This window comes from Corylus avellana, chromosome ca6, assembly GCF_901000735.1.
Source record: "Corylus avellana chromosome ca6, CavTom2PMs-1.0".
Lineage (NCBI taxonomy): Eukaryota > Viridiplantae > Streptophyta > Magnoliopsida > Fagales > Betulaceae > Corylus > Corylus avellana.
Window position 1 is genome coordinate 4,048,664 of NC_081546.1, and position 16,068 is coordinate 4,064,731.

The following is a 16,068-nucleotide window of genomic DNA, read 5'->3' on the forward strand; positions in this document are numbered from 1 at the left end:
AATATAGTATTAATTATATTAATACTAATATAATTTCCATTTTCCTCTTTTGTATTTCATTTGAGTTCTCATGTATTTTGTTTTATTTGATGTACATGAATATATATATATATAGTGCAATTAATCTTACAAACAACAATTTTCATTTTAATGTGCATGGCTAAAACCTAATTGATATATAGCGTACATGATATATATATATATATATATATGTGTGTGTGTGTGTGTGTGTGTTTGTCAAAACGTTAATATCATCGATCACCAATATTGTTACTTTAATTATTTTAATTAATGAAATACCAAATTTGGTATCTCACAATTAAATGAACGAGATCGAGAAAAATGCATGTTATACGTACATATATATATATATCCTTTAGTATAATTTGAACCATGCATGCACGTTAAATTCATGTTATATAAATATCCTTTTGCATGGTTTTGCTATATATATATATATATATATGGTATCTCGAGTAAAACATGGCTAACCGTTGGAATTTTTTTTTAAGTTTTGAATGTTCAAATGGAATGGGTTACGGTACATGCCACGTGAAGAAAAGTATATATTAAAGTACTGGTCGGTGCTTGTTTTCTAAAAATTAATTTTATTGAATGTTAATTGGGATTCGATCATACTGTACAATATTAAATTACCCTGATAATGTTGGGATCATATATATATATATATATATATATATATATATATTTATTTATATTTGTATAGTATAATTGTTGACGTGTAAAGTAACACGTCAAGAATTGTTGATGTCATTTTGACACGTTAAGAATTGTTGACGTGTCACTTTGACACATCAATAATTATTGACGTGTCATTTTGACACGTCAACAATTCTTGACGTGTCACTTTGACACGTCAACAATTGTTGACGTTTCACTTTGACACGTCAACAATTATTGACGTGTTAGTATTTGACACGTCAGTAAATAATCAATCCATTATTTATTAATTTTAAAATAATGTTAGATTAAATTTGACTCAAATTTACTGACATGTTGAAAACAACACGTCAGTAAATGCTGACGTGTTGAAATCAACACGTCAGGAATTCTTGACGGGTAGATTTTAACACGTCAGTAAATAATTTGTTGACGTTCTACTTTTGACACGTCAGTAGTTACTGACGTGCCAAAAAATATTACTGTTTAGCACGTGAAGAAATGGCCGGTTTTTTGTAGTGAATTAAGTTTACTGAGAGCATGATATGCAAGAGGATACTAGTAAAACCATAAGAACTTTCCTTACCCCAAAATGTAACCATCATTTTGAGAAATAATAAAGCTAATTAAAATAACAACCTTACAATATAGAATGAGATCACTTGGGAGCTTATTCCTCTACCCTCTAGGAAGCACACATTTGTTACAAATGGGTATATACTATCAAACATCACCCTCTTGGGTATGTTCATGATCCCCTCAAGGCTTGATTGGTTGCTAAGGGCTACACTCAGACCTATGGTGTTGAGTATGATTATACATTTTCTCATGATCATGTGACAAAAATCTCTTATATATGTTCGCTTGTTGGTTTTTCTTGCTATCAAATCTTGATTGACTTCTTTATCAATTAGATGTGAAAAGAATGTCTTTCTTCATGGTGATCTACTTATGGAGGTTTATATGGAGCACCTACTTGGGTTTGTTTCTCAGGAGAAGTGTCAAGGCAGTGTTTGCAAATTGAAGAAGGCTTTATATGGTCTCAAGCAATTACCGAGAGCATGGTTTGAAATTTTTTTTGAAGCAGTGATCTCCATCAGTGCCAGACAAATCGCTCAGTCTTTCAGTTCCATATAATTGTGCCATGCCCCAAAAACCCAAAACGATATGATAGCGTACAACTATCAATACAACAAACTCTAAAATTGAAACGATACAACCAGAGCAACTAAAAATTCATCCACACAATGTCCAAAGTCCACATATCATTGGTATACATCAAAAGATCACATGCAATAACAATATATTCCAGCAAATTCTAAATCCCAAGCGAAACGAAAGGTCTCCAAGAACAACCATTTAAGTAAATCTAAAACATAAACATGTCCATCACTACTCCATAAACGAAAATATTGAGCAAAGCATCACGAACTCGCACCAAAAGACTCCAAATCCTCCAAAGTTTTGCTAGAAGAATCTCGATCTGCTATATTATCTGAAAAATGTTAATCAGATTTAATGAGTCACCTCAGTAATAGAATTGGTTAATCTAGGTGTGAGATCGAGCAGTGTATACTTACATACCCCTTATTTCATAAGATTTTTTTAAAAAAATTAGTAAATAACTTGAAATTATCATATCCAAATACATAAAACTCACCGCCCTGGCCAGGTCTTGGCATTCTATGTGGTCCTTTGAATTGGACCGATAAATATAATGCCCTTTGAATAAGAGCATTGACCTTCAAATCATGCCTAAATAATTAAGTGCATGTTTGGGATTGCGATTTACAGCACCAAAAGGGCTTTTAGGTTCCAAAAAGCACTTTCAAGGAAAATAAATGTCCTTCGGATCAGACCAATAAAAATAATACTCTTCGAATCAAAGCATTGCCGTTCGAAATTATGTCTAATATCACTTGCACTTATCTTGGAGTGTTTCAAACATATATAATTCAAGGTGATATTCAAAATATTATACTCAACATGCATGTCAATACTAAAATTTACAACATCAAGCACAAATTAACAAGGTAATTTTTCAGTTTACCTCAAATCATGGTAAAATCTATATTCTTAAATAAATTCTCATATTTTCACCATATATATGTTTAACATATTCAAAAAAGTCATTAAAAAAAAAAAAAAAACACATAATATAAAAATAATACAGTAAATTCCAGTAACTGTTAATTCTTTGTAAAACATCAAATTCAAGTATTTGAAAATAAGCCAAATTAAACAATTCTAATTAATTACCTCATGTGCAAACACCAATATCCAAGAGTTTATTACTCCTATCAAAGTATGCAAACAATCAAACATTAGTACCTCTATAATTTAGCAGATCACAAAACCAAATTTCTCCTTAAAGATTCTAATTTGGTCCTATTCAAAAATGGTTTCAATGTATATATATAGGCAGTAAAAATGATGAGTTTATTGTAATAGATGACTTACGATAAGCGAATAAGCTGGAAGAGCACCCAAAGTAACAAAAGCAGAAGCCCCCAAAGTAGAGGAGACATTATTCTACGATCCTTTTGCCCTTGTCTTTAGGCTTGGGATCATCAGAGCTGCTGGTTGTATTGGGCTCAGCTGCTTTGTCCTCTTCGTTTGGCTTGGCCGTATTTTCTTGATGAATGAGATCCCAGGTTTGGCTTAACCGTCTTATTGTTTCCTTAAACTCCACCTCATCATTTTGGTACAAAAGACGGAACCCACACTTTTGCACTGTCAAGCCTAGGCAATCAATAGCAACTGAAGCCTCAATGAAACTGCTCTGCTGATTCATACAGTTTAGAAACGACACGCGTGGTATAAAAGACAGCCAAATGAAACCACTTAGCTGCAACAACTTGAGATGATGATCTTTAGTGAGGCAATACTTATGCAGAGGTTCCAGACTACCAATATTTGTTTCCAAGTAACAAATAAGGTTGCAAGGAAGTAGTTGTGAATCCAGATTGTCAACAATGGTAGTCCCATCATCCTGGAGTGAGAAAGAAACACAGAAAGCAAGTCCCATCCAAGTAGAATCATTGTACAAATTTGAAGGTAGAGAAATTGTCAGCTGTGGCTCATCACTCTGATGGCTGAACCAGTCTAGAATGTCATTTGGAGGAAAACAAGAGTTATAGACAAGGCATCGATCAAAGTCCTGTAAAATAGAAATATTGTGTATGATGAGTGATCAAAGTGAAAGAAAGGGAGAGGAAATAATACCTTAATTTGTGGCAAATCAAATACTCATAACTCAATAGTTTCTTAATTACCGAAAGGTTGCTTTGGTTACTTACTTGATTCTTAATATGCGGATGATCATTTTTGCTCTTGGCTTTAAGCCTGGGATCAAGGTGAGAGTCCTCATCAGAGATGCTGGTTGTACTGGACTCAGCTGCTTTATCCTCCTGGTTTGACTTAACCATCTTTTCATTAGCAATAGTTGAATATTGATGATTAACATTCCAGGTTGTAGACAACGAGGCCGTGTAGTGTCTTATTGTTTCCTTAAACTCTATCTCTTCGTTCTGGTACAAAAGACGGAATCCACACTTGTGCACAGTCAAGCTTGGGAAATCGGTTGTAATTGAAGCCTCAACGAAGCTGCTCTGATTCAACCAGTTTGGAAACGACCCACGTGGTATATGAGAGAGCCAAATGAATCCACCTAGCCGTAACAACACGAGATTTTCTTTAGTAGGGCTATACACATGGGGGGAATCCAGACTACCAATATCGGTTTCCAACAGACAAATCAAGTTGCAAGGAAGTTGTGAATCCCGATTGTCAACAATTGTAGTCCCATCCTTCTGGAGTGAGAAAGAAACACAGAGTGCAAGTCCAATCCAACTAGGATCATCGTACAAATTTGGAGGAAGAGAGATTGTGAGTTGGGGCTCATCACTCCGATGGCTGAACCTCTCCAGAATTTCATTTGGAGGAAAACAAGAGTTATAGACAAGGCATCCATCAAATTTGTTTGCCTCATTCTCATACTTGTTATACAAATGGGTCTTGAAGAGTATTTCCTTAAAAAACTCTTCATCATTTTGATACAAAAGATGGAGTCCACACTTGTGCACCGTCAAGCCTGCAGGGCAATTGCTAATTTCAGCCTCAATGGAACTACATCGATTCAACCACTTTGGAAAACACTCACGTGGTAAATAAACCAGCCATATGAATCCATCTAGATTTAACAAGCAAAGATCATCTTCGTGGAGGCAATAGCTATGGGGATGCCCTACACCAAAAGTACCGTTTTCAGATGCAAACACAAAGCGACAATGAACTTGTGAATCCGGACTGCCAAAGAGGACTGAAAAAGAAGCAAACAGAGCAAGTCCTGTCCAAGTAGGATCATTGTAGAAATTTGGAGGAAGAGGGATTCCCACTTTAGGCCCATCACTTGGATGGCTGAACCAATCTAGAATTATTCCGCCACTTTGAGGAAAACAAGAATCATAGAAATGGTGTCGATGGAAGTCCTGCAAAACAGAAATATATAATTTTGTGTCTAACGAGTTAGAGTTAATATTAGTATTCTTTGCAGAGTTGATTCTTACGTCAATACAATTGTATGGAACCACTGAAGGTCGTGCCGCCTCATCATCAGGGTTTTGCCTCTTATTACTTTTTTCTTGATCAACCATAAATTGGCGCGCGAAATCCGAATACTCAGAAATCAAGGCGTTGCATTGTTTTAGATTTTGCTCAAATTCTACCAGATCACGCTGGTACAAAAGACGAAGCCCACATTCCTTCACCATCACACCTGGCCAATCACTTAGAAATGAACCTTCAATGTGGTTGCATTGGCGCAACATATTCTTAAATGACTCCCCCGGTACGTAGGATATCCAAATGAATTCACCTACATTAACTAACCACGTGATTTCTGCTTTACTAGTTACGCAACTAAGGCTTAATTCATCATCCATACCAGCAACGGTACTTCGGAATTGACAATATAGGAATTGCGGAATTTCTGAAACCATATTCTCAAGGAGGGTTTCTCGATCCCCGCCAATTGAAAAACAAACACATAGAGCGACTCCCATCCAATTGTTATCATTGTACAAATTTGGTGGTATCTCAATTGCCACCGAATGCCTACCACTCTGATGAGTGAACCACTCTTGGGTTTCTTTATTTGGAGGGAAGCAATTATTATATAACAAGAGCGGATTAAAGTCCTGTAACATAGAAATACAGCATCCAATCAGAGAGAGAGAGAGAAAGAGAGAAACATGATTGTGGGAAAAGGATAGTACTGGAATCGAGAGTATCCAGTAATTAATGGCCAAGATCTTTCTAAAAATATATTGGAATAGGATTTTTTACTGTAGAATATTCAGTTAATTTATGGTTAGAATTTCTTTTTAAAAATCCTAAAAGTCACAAATATGACAAATGTCCACTAACTAAAAATAATAATAAAATATTATTTTAGATTTAAATTAAAATAAAAAAATAAAATTACAAAATATTAAGGGGTGGTTCAGCGCTTCAGTCACCCCAAGGGCCAAATTTAAAAAAAAAAAAAAAAATTCCGTTTGGCCCTTGGGAGAGGCTTCGGCCACCCCAGACAGCCGGTCTGGGGTGGCCAACCACCCCTTAATATTTTATAATTTTGTTTTTTATTTTTATTTAAACCTAAAATAATATTTTATTATTATTTTGGTTAGTGGACAAGTGTCCTATTTGTGGCTTTAGAATTTCGAAGAAGAAATTCTAGCTATGAACTAGATATTTTTCAGTCTATTTTGAACTGGAGAAGATCCTATATTGGGGTTATAAATAGAATATATGTCTCATTAATAAAAAAATAAAAAATATTATATATATTTTAAAAATAATTAAAAAAGAAAACAATATAAATTAAAAAAAAATAATGAAATATTAAGGCCAGTTAGGGCTGGGTGGCTTCGGCCACCCCATGACCCTTGGGGGTGGGGGGTGGATCAGCCACTCACAAGTGCTAAATCATTTTTTTTTTTTTTTATTTGGCCTTTAAGAGTGACTGGACCACCTCTCATGGCCATGAAACCACCCCAACTTTAACTGGGGTGGTTAGCCGGTCCAAAAAGGACTGGACAGGATCCGGATACATGAGGATTGTCAGTTATCAGAATTATTGTTACCAGTGGGCCCGTTTGGTAGAATGGCTTGGGAGTTCCGAGTCGTTCGACACTAGAATGCTCCGGATGAAAGGGCTGAATGGGAACCCTTCTTCGAGTTCGAGGGCGTGGGTCCTCCTCATAAGAGTTGTCAGGTCTTGGGACGTTCTCATGATACATGGGCAACATTTTATAGACCGTTGGCTCATTCTTCTTGGAAGAGTTACGGATGAGATGCATATAGTCAGCATACGAGGTCACGAGTTGTACAATTGTATGAGTAAACTCGTCGAAATTGTGCCGGTATACAAGATTGACCCCACACTTGACAGCTGAAGACACGTCTGGAGTATCACTTACAAACGAGAATTTAGCCCAACTCATTTGATTCCAAACATGTTTCCCCATATAGTTCCCACTCGGTGTGAATGACAACCACAGGAATGCACGTTGGTATAACGAAATTAATACCTCGTCTTCACTGATGCTATAGGATGTTGATATCGGCTTCATACCACCAATGTCGGTTTGCACTTCACAAATGACGCGATGAGGAAGAAATCCTGATTCCAATAAGTTCCTACGAACGGCAGTTGGATGCTTGTGAAATGGGAAAACAGCACAAATTGCAAATCCCATCCAATTTCTATCACTGAACAAATTTTGTGGTATGCCAGTTATCACTGAGTTCCCCTTATTCTGAGTGCAGAACCACTTTGGGATTTCCTTTTCAGGAAAGCAGTGATTATAAATACAGCGGTGGTTGCAGTGGTCCTGTAAAACAAAATGTATGAACAAGAAGTTGTCAAATTCTCCTTTAATTTGATATCCAACTTCATTAATTTTATCGTTAAAAGATCGAAGAATCAAAACAAGTAGAACAATTGTTTTCCGTAGTTGCTGAAGCCTGAAGTGACTAAAGGCCTGTTTGGAATTGCATTTGAGGGGTTTAAAAGTGCGTTTAACACTCAAAAAGTTCGTTTGAAGAAAAAAGTAGTAGTTTGGTAAAAAAATTAAAAGCGCTTTTAAAGGTTCAAAAAGCTTAAAAATAGCCAAAATGCATTTTTGGCAAAAGTTTAAAAATGAAGCATTTGCTAAAAAATGTTTTTTGACTTAAGCTGTATTTCTCAAACGCAATTTCAAACAGGCTCTAAAAGAATTCATTTAAATAATTTGCAGGTAAAGCCATGCACTTTCTCATAGTACGTAATGACTAAAGATGATTCTACATGAACTACTCAATAATAGGAATTGAAATTTCATTTAAAAAAAACACACACACACACAAGGCTCAACCCCAGGCGGTGTACAAAAGTATAAAAGATAAACAGTACCTAACTAAATAATTGAGGAAATATCAAGAAAAAGCATGAAAATTAAGCACATTAGCAAAGTCTAAAAGCAGTTGTCTAGGTAAAAAGTACTGAACAAAAATACTTTAGTTTCACCGACGATTGTGTGTGTGTGAAAGAGAGGGGGAAAGAGAGACCTGCACATATCTTTTAAACCAAGTGTGAAGCATCCTTTTTGTCTCTTCGGTTCCGCTACGCCCATCCCTAAATGGTATGCCTAAAGAAATTTTAGAAGCTGAATTTCTTGAAGTGCCTGCAGCCTCAAATTCTTGATTTGGAAATGTTTCTGGTGAAGTGCAATCCTCGTCTTCTTCTACACTTTCAATACTACTTGGTAGAAGCTGTAGCGTGGATTGAGGCCACCTGCGCGCAGGTATCAAAAAATATACTTATAATTCAATTTAGAAATTTTATATATATATGATGCAGTTGTCAGAGTCAGGTATGATAACAAAATGGTTTCCGGTGAACATTATTTAAACCTTTGTGATGCGAAATTGCAAAGAAAATCTTCTCCATGCTTACACCCTTGCAACATTGCCACTTGATCTAAAAGATTTCCGTAAATAGAATCGTGGTAGGCATCCGGACACCTTACGAGGCACTCCACTAATGTTTGCACAAACTCATCAACGTCTTCCTCGTACACAGCACGAATTCCACACATTGTAATGTCCACACTTGGGTTATTGCTCTGAAATGAAGCCCAAATTTTACTATACCCATTCAACTTAAACGTCACCCGTGGCATAAAACACATAAAAAGTCGATGTGACCCAACAAAAAGGTCTCTAGAGAGCTCAAAGCCCATGCCAATTCCGACAAGATCACCACCTAAAACATCAGAAAACGTTACAAAAATCATTGAATCATCTTGATTGTCACCGGAACAAGCTGGTTGCTTGGGGAGTGTACACAAAGCAAATACAGTGAATCCCAGCCATCTCGTATTATCATTCAAATTTGAAGGCAGCTCCATTTTGATGGCACTAGATACATTTTGATAATTGAACCAGCGGGGGGGAGCCGCCATCTTAACCTGAGGAAAAATATATTCATAGGAGTGGTATCGTGCAGGGTCTCCCTGTAAAATATACAAATAAATATATATAGTGTTCAGTGAGTGAGAGAGAAAAATAGATACATAAATTATGGTTTTCAATGAATAAATATAGGGGAAAGACCTGATACAATAGTGAAAGCAATGACTTGAGTTGTCTGTTAAGCCTGGGGCTCGAGTAACTTTGGCCACTGGGTTGTCTTTTTTTCCCGGAGTTTAAGTCAGTTTGGCCGCTGGACAGACTGGGTTCCGGTTCATCGACATTGCTTGGGGAAGGGTTCATTGGATATTCTATGGATTCCTGACGTGGGCGGAGGTGTTCAGGGCTCCCCGAAGTTTCTTCGGTTAAATTTTGTACAAACTCTACCATATCTTCCTCGTATACTAAACGCGCACCACACTTTTGAATCTCCACATCTGAGCTGCTGATTGTAATTGAAGGGCTAATGCAGCCGTGTTCATCTAAATGGTCCCTAAACCTTGCATTTGATACATATAGCCGAAGTCCATATGAAAGGGCATATAGTTTGTCTTTAGGGACATTAATAATGATCAGGGGATAATCTTGAAGACCTCCATCGTTGTCCAAGTGATATATGAACTCATGAAAACTTTTTGAGTCGTGACCACGAGGAACAATATTCTTCACTTTAAAAACAATAAACAACGCTATTCCTCTCCAACTGCTATAATTTTCATCTTGACGATCAGGTAGCCGGATTGGTACAGATGACCCTGACTTATTCTGGTGGGTGAACCATTTTGGAATTTCAGTTTGAGGTGAAACGCTATACATTCCATCCACTTGACGAATTTGACCCTGCAAAATATTACAAGGAAAAAGGTAAAAGGATGTTCGATGTGTGTGTATGTGTATGGGAGAGAGAGAGGGAGAGAGAGAGAGAGAGACCTCCATGTATCTCTGCAACAATGGCTTGAAGTGTATATCTCGCAGAGAAAGCTCACGACCTTTGCTTTCTTCATCAATATCATCAGCCGAGTTGAGGCAGTTAATAAACGTCAATCCTGGTTCACCTGAAGTCCACACTATGATTTGATTTGAATAATTTATCAGTGAAGTGCAATGTCGTGCCATTACAGATTGTGTACTTAATGGAATATTTGCTAACGATTCAAGCCTGCTACAATTGTCCAAGTAAAGAACTTTAAGCTTAGGAAGCTGAGAAATGCTTTCAGGCAAGCATGTAAAATGGTTTTTGCTCAAATTTAGAGACTGCAGTGAAGATAAGCAACTAATATCATCAGGGAGAGCTCCGTCCCCCATATTGCAGTCACTTAGATCCAGAGATACTAATGAGCCTAAACCTGACAGAGACTTGATCAACAACGAGTTGGGCTCTGGTTGAACCTTGAATGCGGATAGAATGAGAGTTTGAAGAGATGTCAAACTACAAATGACACTCGGAAAACTCGAAAAGTTGTTGCAGTCTTGAAGATTCAATAAAGACAGGCCAGTTAGATGCACAATTGACAATGGCAGTTCCCCTATGGCAGTCCTGTCCAAATAAAGCTCCCACAAACTTGTCATATTTTGTCCAATCTTTGGAAACTTTTTGAGGCGTGAACAACCAGATAAGACTAAAGTATTAAGAGATTCCAAGTTGATTTCGGGTGGAAGTCTATCAAGACATTTGCAATCTTTCAGATTTAATCGAGTAATCCGTTTATGAACTCCAATAGACGGGTGAACCTCTTCCAATCTTGTGCAACCTTGAAAAATCGCCCTCTCAAGATCTGAAAGTCTAGTGAAGTTAGGAGTCTTGATTAAGTTTTGCGAGTCACGAAGGTTGATGACTTTTAGCTTGCCTAAGTTCTGTGACAAAAGAATGAAAAAATATGTAGCAAATTAAGCAGTCAAGAACTTAATCTAAAAAACAAATGCACTTGCATGAGTAAAAGTCTTACACTAAATTCCTCGGGCAGTTGCTCAATGAGGCTGCCAGGCATAATGAGTTCAACAAGTTTGTTTGGTTGAAAACTCCTTGGCATTGACTTCAAAGGATACTCATGCCATTCCAGCAAATGTAACTCATTAGAAAGATAATTGAGGCCTTGAGGAAGGTGCGCAGTACAAATTCTAAGTAATCTTAGGTTCTTCATCTTTGAGAAGGCGTCCGCATTCAAGCGTACTTGCTTATGTGCTGGTGCATTTAGCAGTATGCCTTCAACTGAATCTGTTCCCTGAAAACCAAGAACAGTTGAACAAGTATTTGGAAAGATATAGCAAAAATTTTCAAAAATTGTACCAGGATGTACTTCTCTTAGTTCATGTCTATATATAATACTATTACACTTACTTTACCATTGTTTAATACTTCAAGGACATCCTCTTCAAGCCACAATCTACTGCGCTTTTCGGGTCTTTCGCATTCCTCAATGACAATTTCCCAACCCATTTGTTGTAGTAAATTATGTATCCACAATTTTCCTCCAAAAGCAGTAATGAGAGATTTATCAATAAGAGCCTTTATGTCAATCTCTGGGATGCACTTACCAGGATCTTCTAGTATATCTGATATTCGATCTTTGTCTTCCCCATTCAAGAAACACGCAACGTCTAAAAATAGTTTTTTCTTTGAAGTACTCAATCTATTGTAACTCATTCTAAGTACTTTTTGAATATTTCTCTCTTCTTTGGGAAGTTCTGGACTTTTTCTTACTCTTTCCAGTTCAGCTTCCCATTGATCTATATTTGTTATACCATACATGGAGGAACCCAAAATTTTAAGAGCTAGAGGGTGGCCGTCAACATATCTTACAAAACCATTGCATATATCCAATAAATCTTCTCCACAAGGGGGTTCGTCGAAGGCTTGTCGAATAAAGAGCTGCAAAGCATCATATGCACTCAGTTTTTTAGCCTTATATACATTTTTCTCTCCACATCTCTTCTCCAACAGGCCCTTATCTTCAGTAGTTAAGATGATTCTACTCCCTGGGCCAAACCAATCACGGTGCCCTGCTAATGTTTCCAGCCTTTTTTCATCTACATCGTCAACAACAATAATTACCCTTTTCTTACTCAGCCTACGACTTGTTATGTTGATTGCCTTAAGCTCATCCCATCTTGGTATTTCACTTTTCAACTTCATATCCCGAAGGAGTTGATCTTGTGAATCATTTAAATCACGCCCTTTGACATCTCTGAGAAAACTGCTAGCTTCAAATTGATGATGGATCATTCCAAAAACAGCTTCTGCAAGAGTTGTCTTGCCTATTCCACTCATCCCACATATCCCTATAAATCGAACATCATCCTTCGGCTCCATTTCAATATACCCATTTACAATTTCCTCAACACGAGACTTTATTCCAACGTATTTTTCCTTATAAACACTTTCGGTTGTACCATTCAACTCACTAGATACCTTTTCAACAAAGTTGCGGATGAACTCTGACTCAGGCCTGTGAGATAGATTGAACCAAAATCTTTTCGTGAGTCAACGCAGACAAAGGCAAACCAAAAGGAGATATGCAAGTGTTGTTATTTTGCTTGTTCATCTTAAGAAAGGAAGCTCTGCAATTCAAAATGATGACACGGTTGAGCTTGAGTTGCTTGGTGAAATCCGAGGATGCATCTAGAAAGGAATTATCTAAAAATGAATCAAATCTAGAGAGAAGACAAACAAAACCAAAAATGAAACAGAAAAATGTTAAGCATACTGCATCTCCTGATGATCCTCTAGCCACTATCAAGAAGAAGCAACAAGAAGTGCACAAGTATCCTGATGATCCTACTGCTCCTACAACAGATGTTTCAGCAACACATCACGAGTGCGCTCAAGTGCACTCTTCAGAGAGATCCACTAGCAACGACTAGTAGTAACGGTTACTTGCCATCTTGGGTTGGCTCGAGCCCAGTCACGATCCACCATGAGACATCTACTCCTACTGCAACTCCTCTTATTTCTCTTCTATCATTGAATGCAAACATAATGTAATTTGGTTGCATTCAATCACATCTCATGTGATTATTTCTAATTAGATCTCTCGTGTGTATTAAGTCTTCTATTGTATTGATTTACTTAGATAGTTATCCCAACTTATCTTGTTAAGTTTGATAATTGATTGTACTTGTAACCCTTTTCTTTTTTTTTTTTTTTTTTTTTTTTTTTTTATCAAACTACACCTCAAATCTCTCCTGCTTCTTCGTCAACCTGTTTGCCATTGGCAATTCCCACAACCCTTTCGGCACCAACCTTCTCTCCACCAACACTTTCCCAATTCAATGGAAAGCTTGAAGGTCCAAACTACCTTGGTTGGACAAAACCATTATCCCTATCTTTGCACACTCACGATCTGGTAGGCATTGTTGATGGAACTGAATCCTGCCCTCCAAAATTCCTCAAAGATGACATTCGAGCTTGGTAAATCGAACATTTGATTGTAGATAGATCTAAAAAACCAGCTATTCTTATCCACAACAATTTTGCCTCCTATAAATATCCCACCCTTTCGCCCCTCAGCCAGTTTGCTCAGTGAAACCCTTGTGTGAGTGTGTGAGGATGTTTTGGTGGAAGAGATGTGGTTTTTGGTGGTTTTGCTTTCAATGAGGTAACCTTCTTACCTAAACTCATTCTTTATCTTGTTGTTATGATGTTTCGGTGTCTTTCACAGCTTAAATTGTAGGTTATACACATGTACTTACTTAATAGTGATGTAAGACTCTTGATTTTATATTTCAATCAAATAAAAATCATAATTCTAAACAATAAAAAAAATAAAATACAAAGCAAAATAATGCTAAAGGAACGATCTTCTATTAGCCCACTAAAAATCCACCAAATTTTGAAGTTGCAATTTTTATTAAAGAAAAGACATACAACAATAGCAAAAAAAAAAAAAAAAAAAACTACATAAACAATTAATACCCAATCACAATTCTTATCAAAGTAACATACACTAACCTGAAAGAATGGTAGCAGAAACATAAGTGAGAGAAAGAGAGAGGCATGGAGAGGGAAAGAGAGAGAGGGAGATGTGGTATTTAATAATGACAACTTTAAATCTTGAAATTTGAACTAGTGACAACTTTTTTCTTAATTAAGCAATAATATATATTTAGTGCTACTTGTAAAACTCCAAATAAATATAGATTTAGAGTACTAATGAGTCTATTTTGCACTCAGAAAAAGAAAAAGGAAAAAAAAAAAAAAAATCAGTAGAAGAAGATCGGTAAATCTTACTCATCATTTAAATGGTCTCCGCTGAGGTCGGCCACTCTTCTCAAAGCACTTCTCCACCTTTGCACCTTCTCTATCTTCTCCTTGGAACGTTCGTCATGATTAGCAAAGGCATCTTCCTTCTCTTTCTTCTCCTTGGAACGTTTGTCATGTTTAGCAAAGGCAGCTTCAAAAGTCCCCTTCAGAAGCCGCACGTCATGAATAGGATCCACGTGGTAGAAAATGGGAAAAACTCTCATCCTTCCTGCGTCCATGCATTCAACGATCTTTGCAAGTTCTTCTAAGCACCAAGTGGAAGATGCATAATTTTCTGACAAAATAACAACTGCCATTCTCGATTTCTCGATTGCATTTAAGAGTTCCAAAATGGGTTTTCCTGCATCAAGTCGTTCCGTGTCCCTAAAGGTTACAATCTCTTTATCTCTCAAAGCGGTATAGAGATGGTCGGTAAAATTATTGCGGGTGTCACCCCCTCTGAAACTGAGGAAAACATCGTATTCCCTCAGGGATTCAGGAGGTGATGGGGCAGTTTGAGTATTGGTAGTGGAATTAGCCATGGGAAAAGCTTCTTAGAGATAAGACTCTAAGACATTATTATACAATGTCATGAGCGGAAAGAAGCTAGCAAGCATTCTGCAGCTAAATGGGTGAAGGAGAATTAAGGCGTAAAGGCGTCATCTGGAATCACAGAATAAAAAAAATAAAAATAAAAAAAAGCAAACAAACTTTTTTCTTTTGTTGTTATAACATGGATCAGGCTCCTATCCTTATAACATTAGACTTTTAAATGGGGATGAAAATGCAAATGCGAATATGTTTATTTTGCAAATCCCAACATATTCGCATATACAAAAAAAATGAGGATAATAATTTTTTATATACTTATTCGCATTTGCATGCATAATTTTTATTATCTACATCGACAAAGTTGGAATATGATTCTTTCTAGTTCATTATGGACTGGAGAATATTCAGTTCATGACTGAAATTTCTTTTTAGAAATCTTACAGCCACAAAGAGGACACCTGTCCTACTACCAAAAAAATAATATAAAAATAATATTTCAGATTAAAAAAAATAATAAATAAATTTATGAAAAAATAAGGGGTGGCTGGCCACCTCATTTTGGTCATAGGGGTGGACGGACCACTCTATTTTAGTTGGGGGTGGCTTGAGAGCCACCCCGATGGCCGGCCAGGGGTGGCCGGACCACCACATGGCACTTGGGGTGGTACAACCACCCCCTAAACCCAAACTAAAATATATATATATATATATATATATATATATATATATATCAAGCTTTGCCTCTTGGGTGCCGTTCAAGACCTAAGTTATTCAGGTCTCTGGGTGGTCCCGCCACCCCCAAGGGCCAAATGAATTTTTTTTAAGATTTGGCCTCCTTGGGTATTTGGATCGTCACTGGGTGGCCCCCATACAAAGAATTTTTTATTATTATTATTTTTAGATCTGGTCTTTAGAGGTGGCCGAACCACCCCAAGGGCCATGGGGTGGCTTCGGCCACCTCAGACCGCCCAACCCCAATTGGGGTGGTCCGGTCACCCCCAATGGGTGGCTAGCCACCCCTTAATTTTTTATAATTTTTTTTTAAAAAAATATATAATATATTTTTATTTTTTTATTAATGG

General features: G+C 37.0%; 2 protein-coding genes across 2 annotated transcripts; both read right to left on the minus strand.

Moving 5' to 3' along the window:
• Nucleotides 1-2,935: 2,935 nt before the first annotated feature.
• On the minus strand, nt 2,936-8,371 carry LOC132184001 (uncharacterized). The gene is made up of 5 exons (XM_059597479.1): nt 8,293-8,371; nt 6,828-7,577; nt 3,981-5,879; nt 3,142-3,841; nt 2,936-2,978 (listed from the first exon to the last, which is right to left on the minus strand). Exons 1-4 carry the CDS (start codon nt 8,323-8,325, stop codon nt 3,209-3,211), a joined length of 3,315 nt encoding a protein of 1,104 aa, XP_059453462.1. The 5' UTR covers nt 8,326-8,371; the 3' UTR covers nt 2,936-2,978; nt 3,142-3,208.
• Nucleotides 8,372-8,627: 256 nt separating this feature from the next.
• Nucleotides 8,628-14,976, minus strand: LOC132183625 (TMV resistance protein N-like). Its single transcript, XM_059596987.1, has 6 exons — nt 14,423-14,976; nt 11,534-12,641; nt 11,142-11,417; nt 10,126-11,049; nt 9,340-10,035; nt 8,628-9,239 (listed from the first exon to the last, which is right to left on the minus strand). Exons 1-6 carry the CDS (start codon nt 14,974-14,976, stop codon nt 8,628-8,630), a joined length of 4,170 nt encoding a protein of 1,389 aa, XP_059452970.1.
• Nucleotides 14,977-16,068: the final 1,092 nt, after the last annotated feature.

Coding starts and splice junctions, on each gene's coding strand:
- LOC132184001 (XM_059597479.1), bottom strand. CDS start 8,325: ATGCTTCACACTTGGTTTAAAAGATATGTGCAG. Junction 7,578..8,292: donor GGTTTAAAAGATATGTGCAG/GTCTCTCTTTCC, acceptor TTTGTTTTACAG/GACCACTGCAACCACCGCTG. Junction 5,880..6,827: donor TCTACCAAACGGGCCCACTG/GTAACAATAATT, acceptor TCTATGTTACAG/GACTTTAATCCGCTCTTGTT.
- LOC132183625 (XM_059596987.1), bottom strand. CDS start 14,976: ATGGCTAATTCCACTACCAATACTCAAACTGCCCCATCACCTCCTGAA. Junction 12,642..14,422: donor GGAGACCATTTAAATGATGA/GTAAGATTTACC, acceptor TCTATCTCACAG/GCCTGAGTCAGAGTTCATCC. Junction 9,240..9,339: donor TGCTTTCACTATTGTATCAG/GTCTTTCCCCTA, acceptor TATATTTTACAG/GGAGACCCTGCACGATACCA.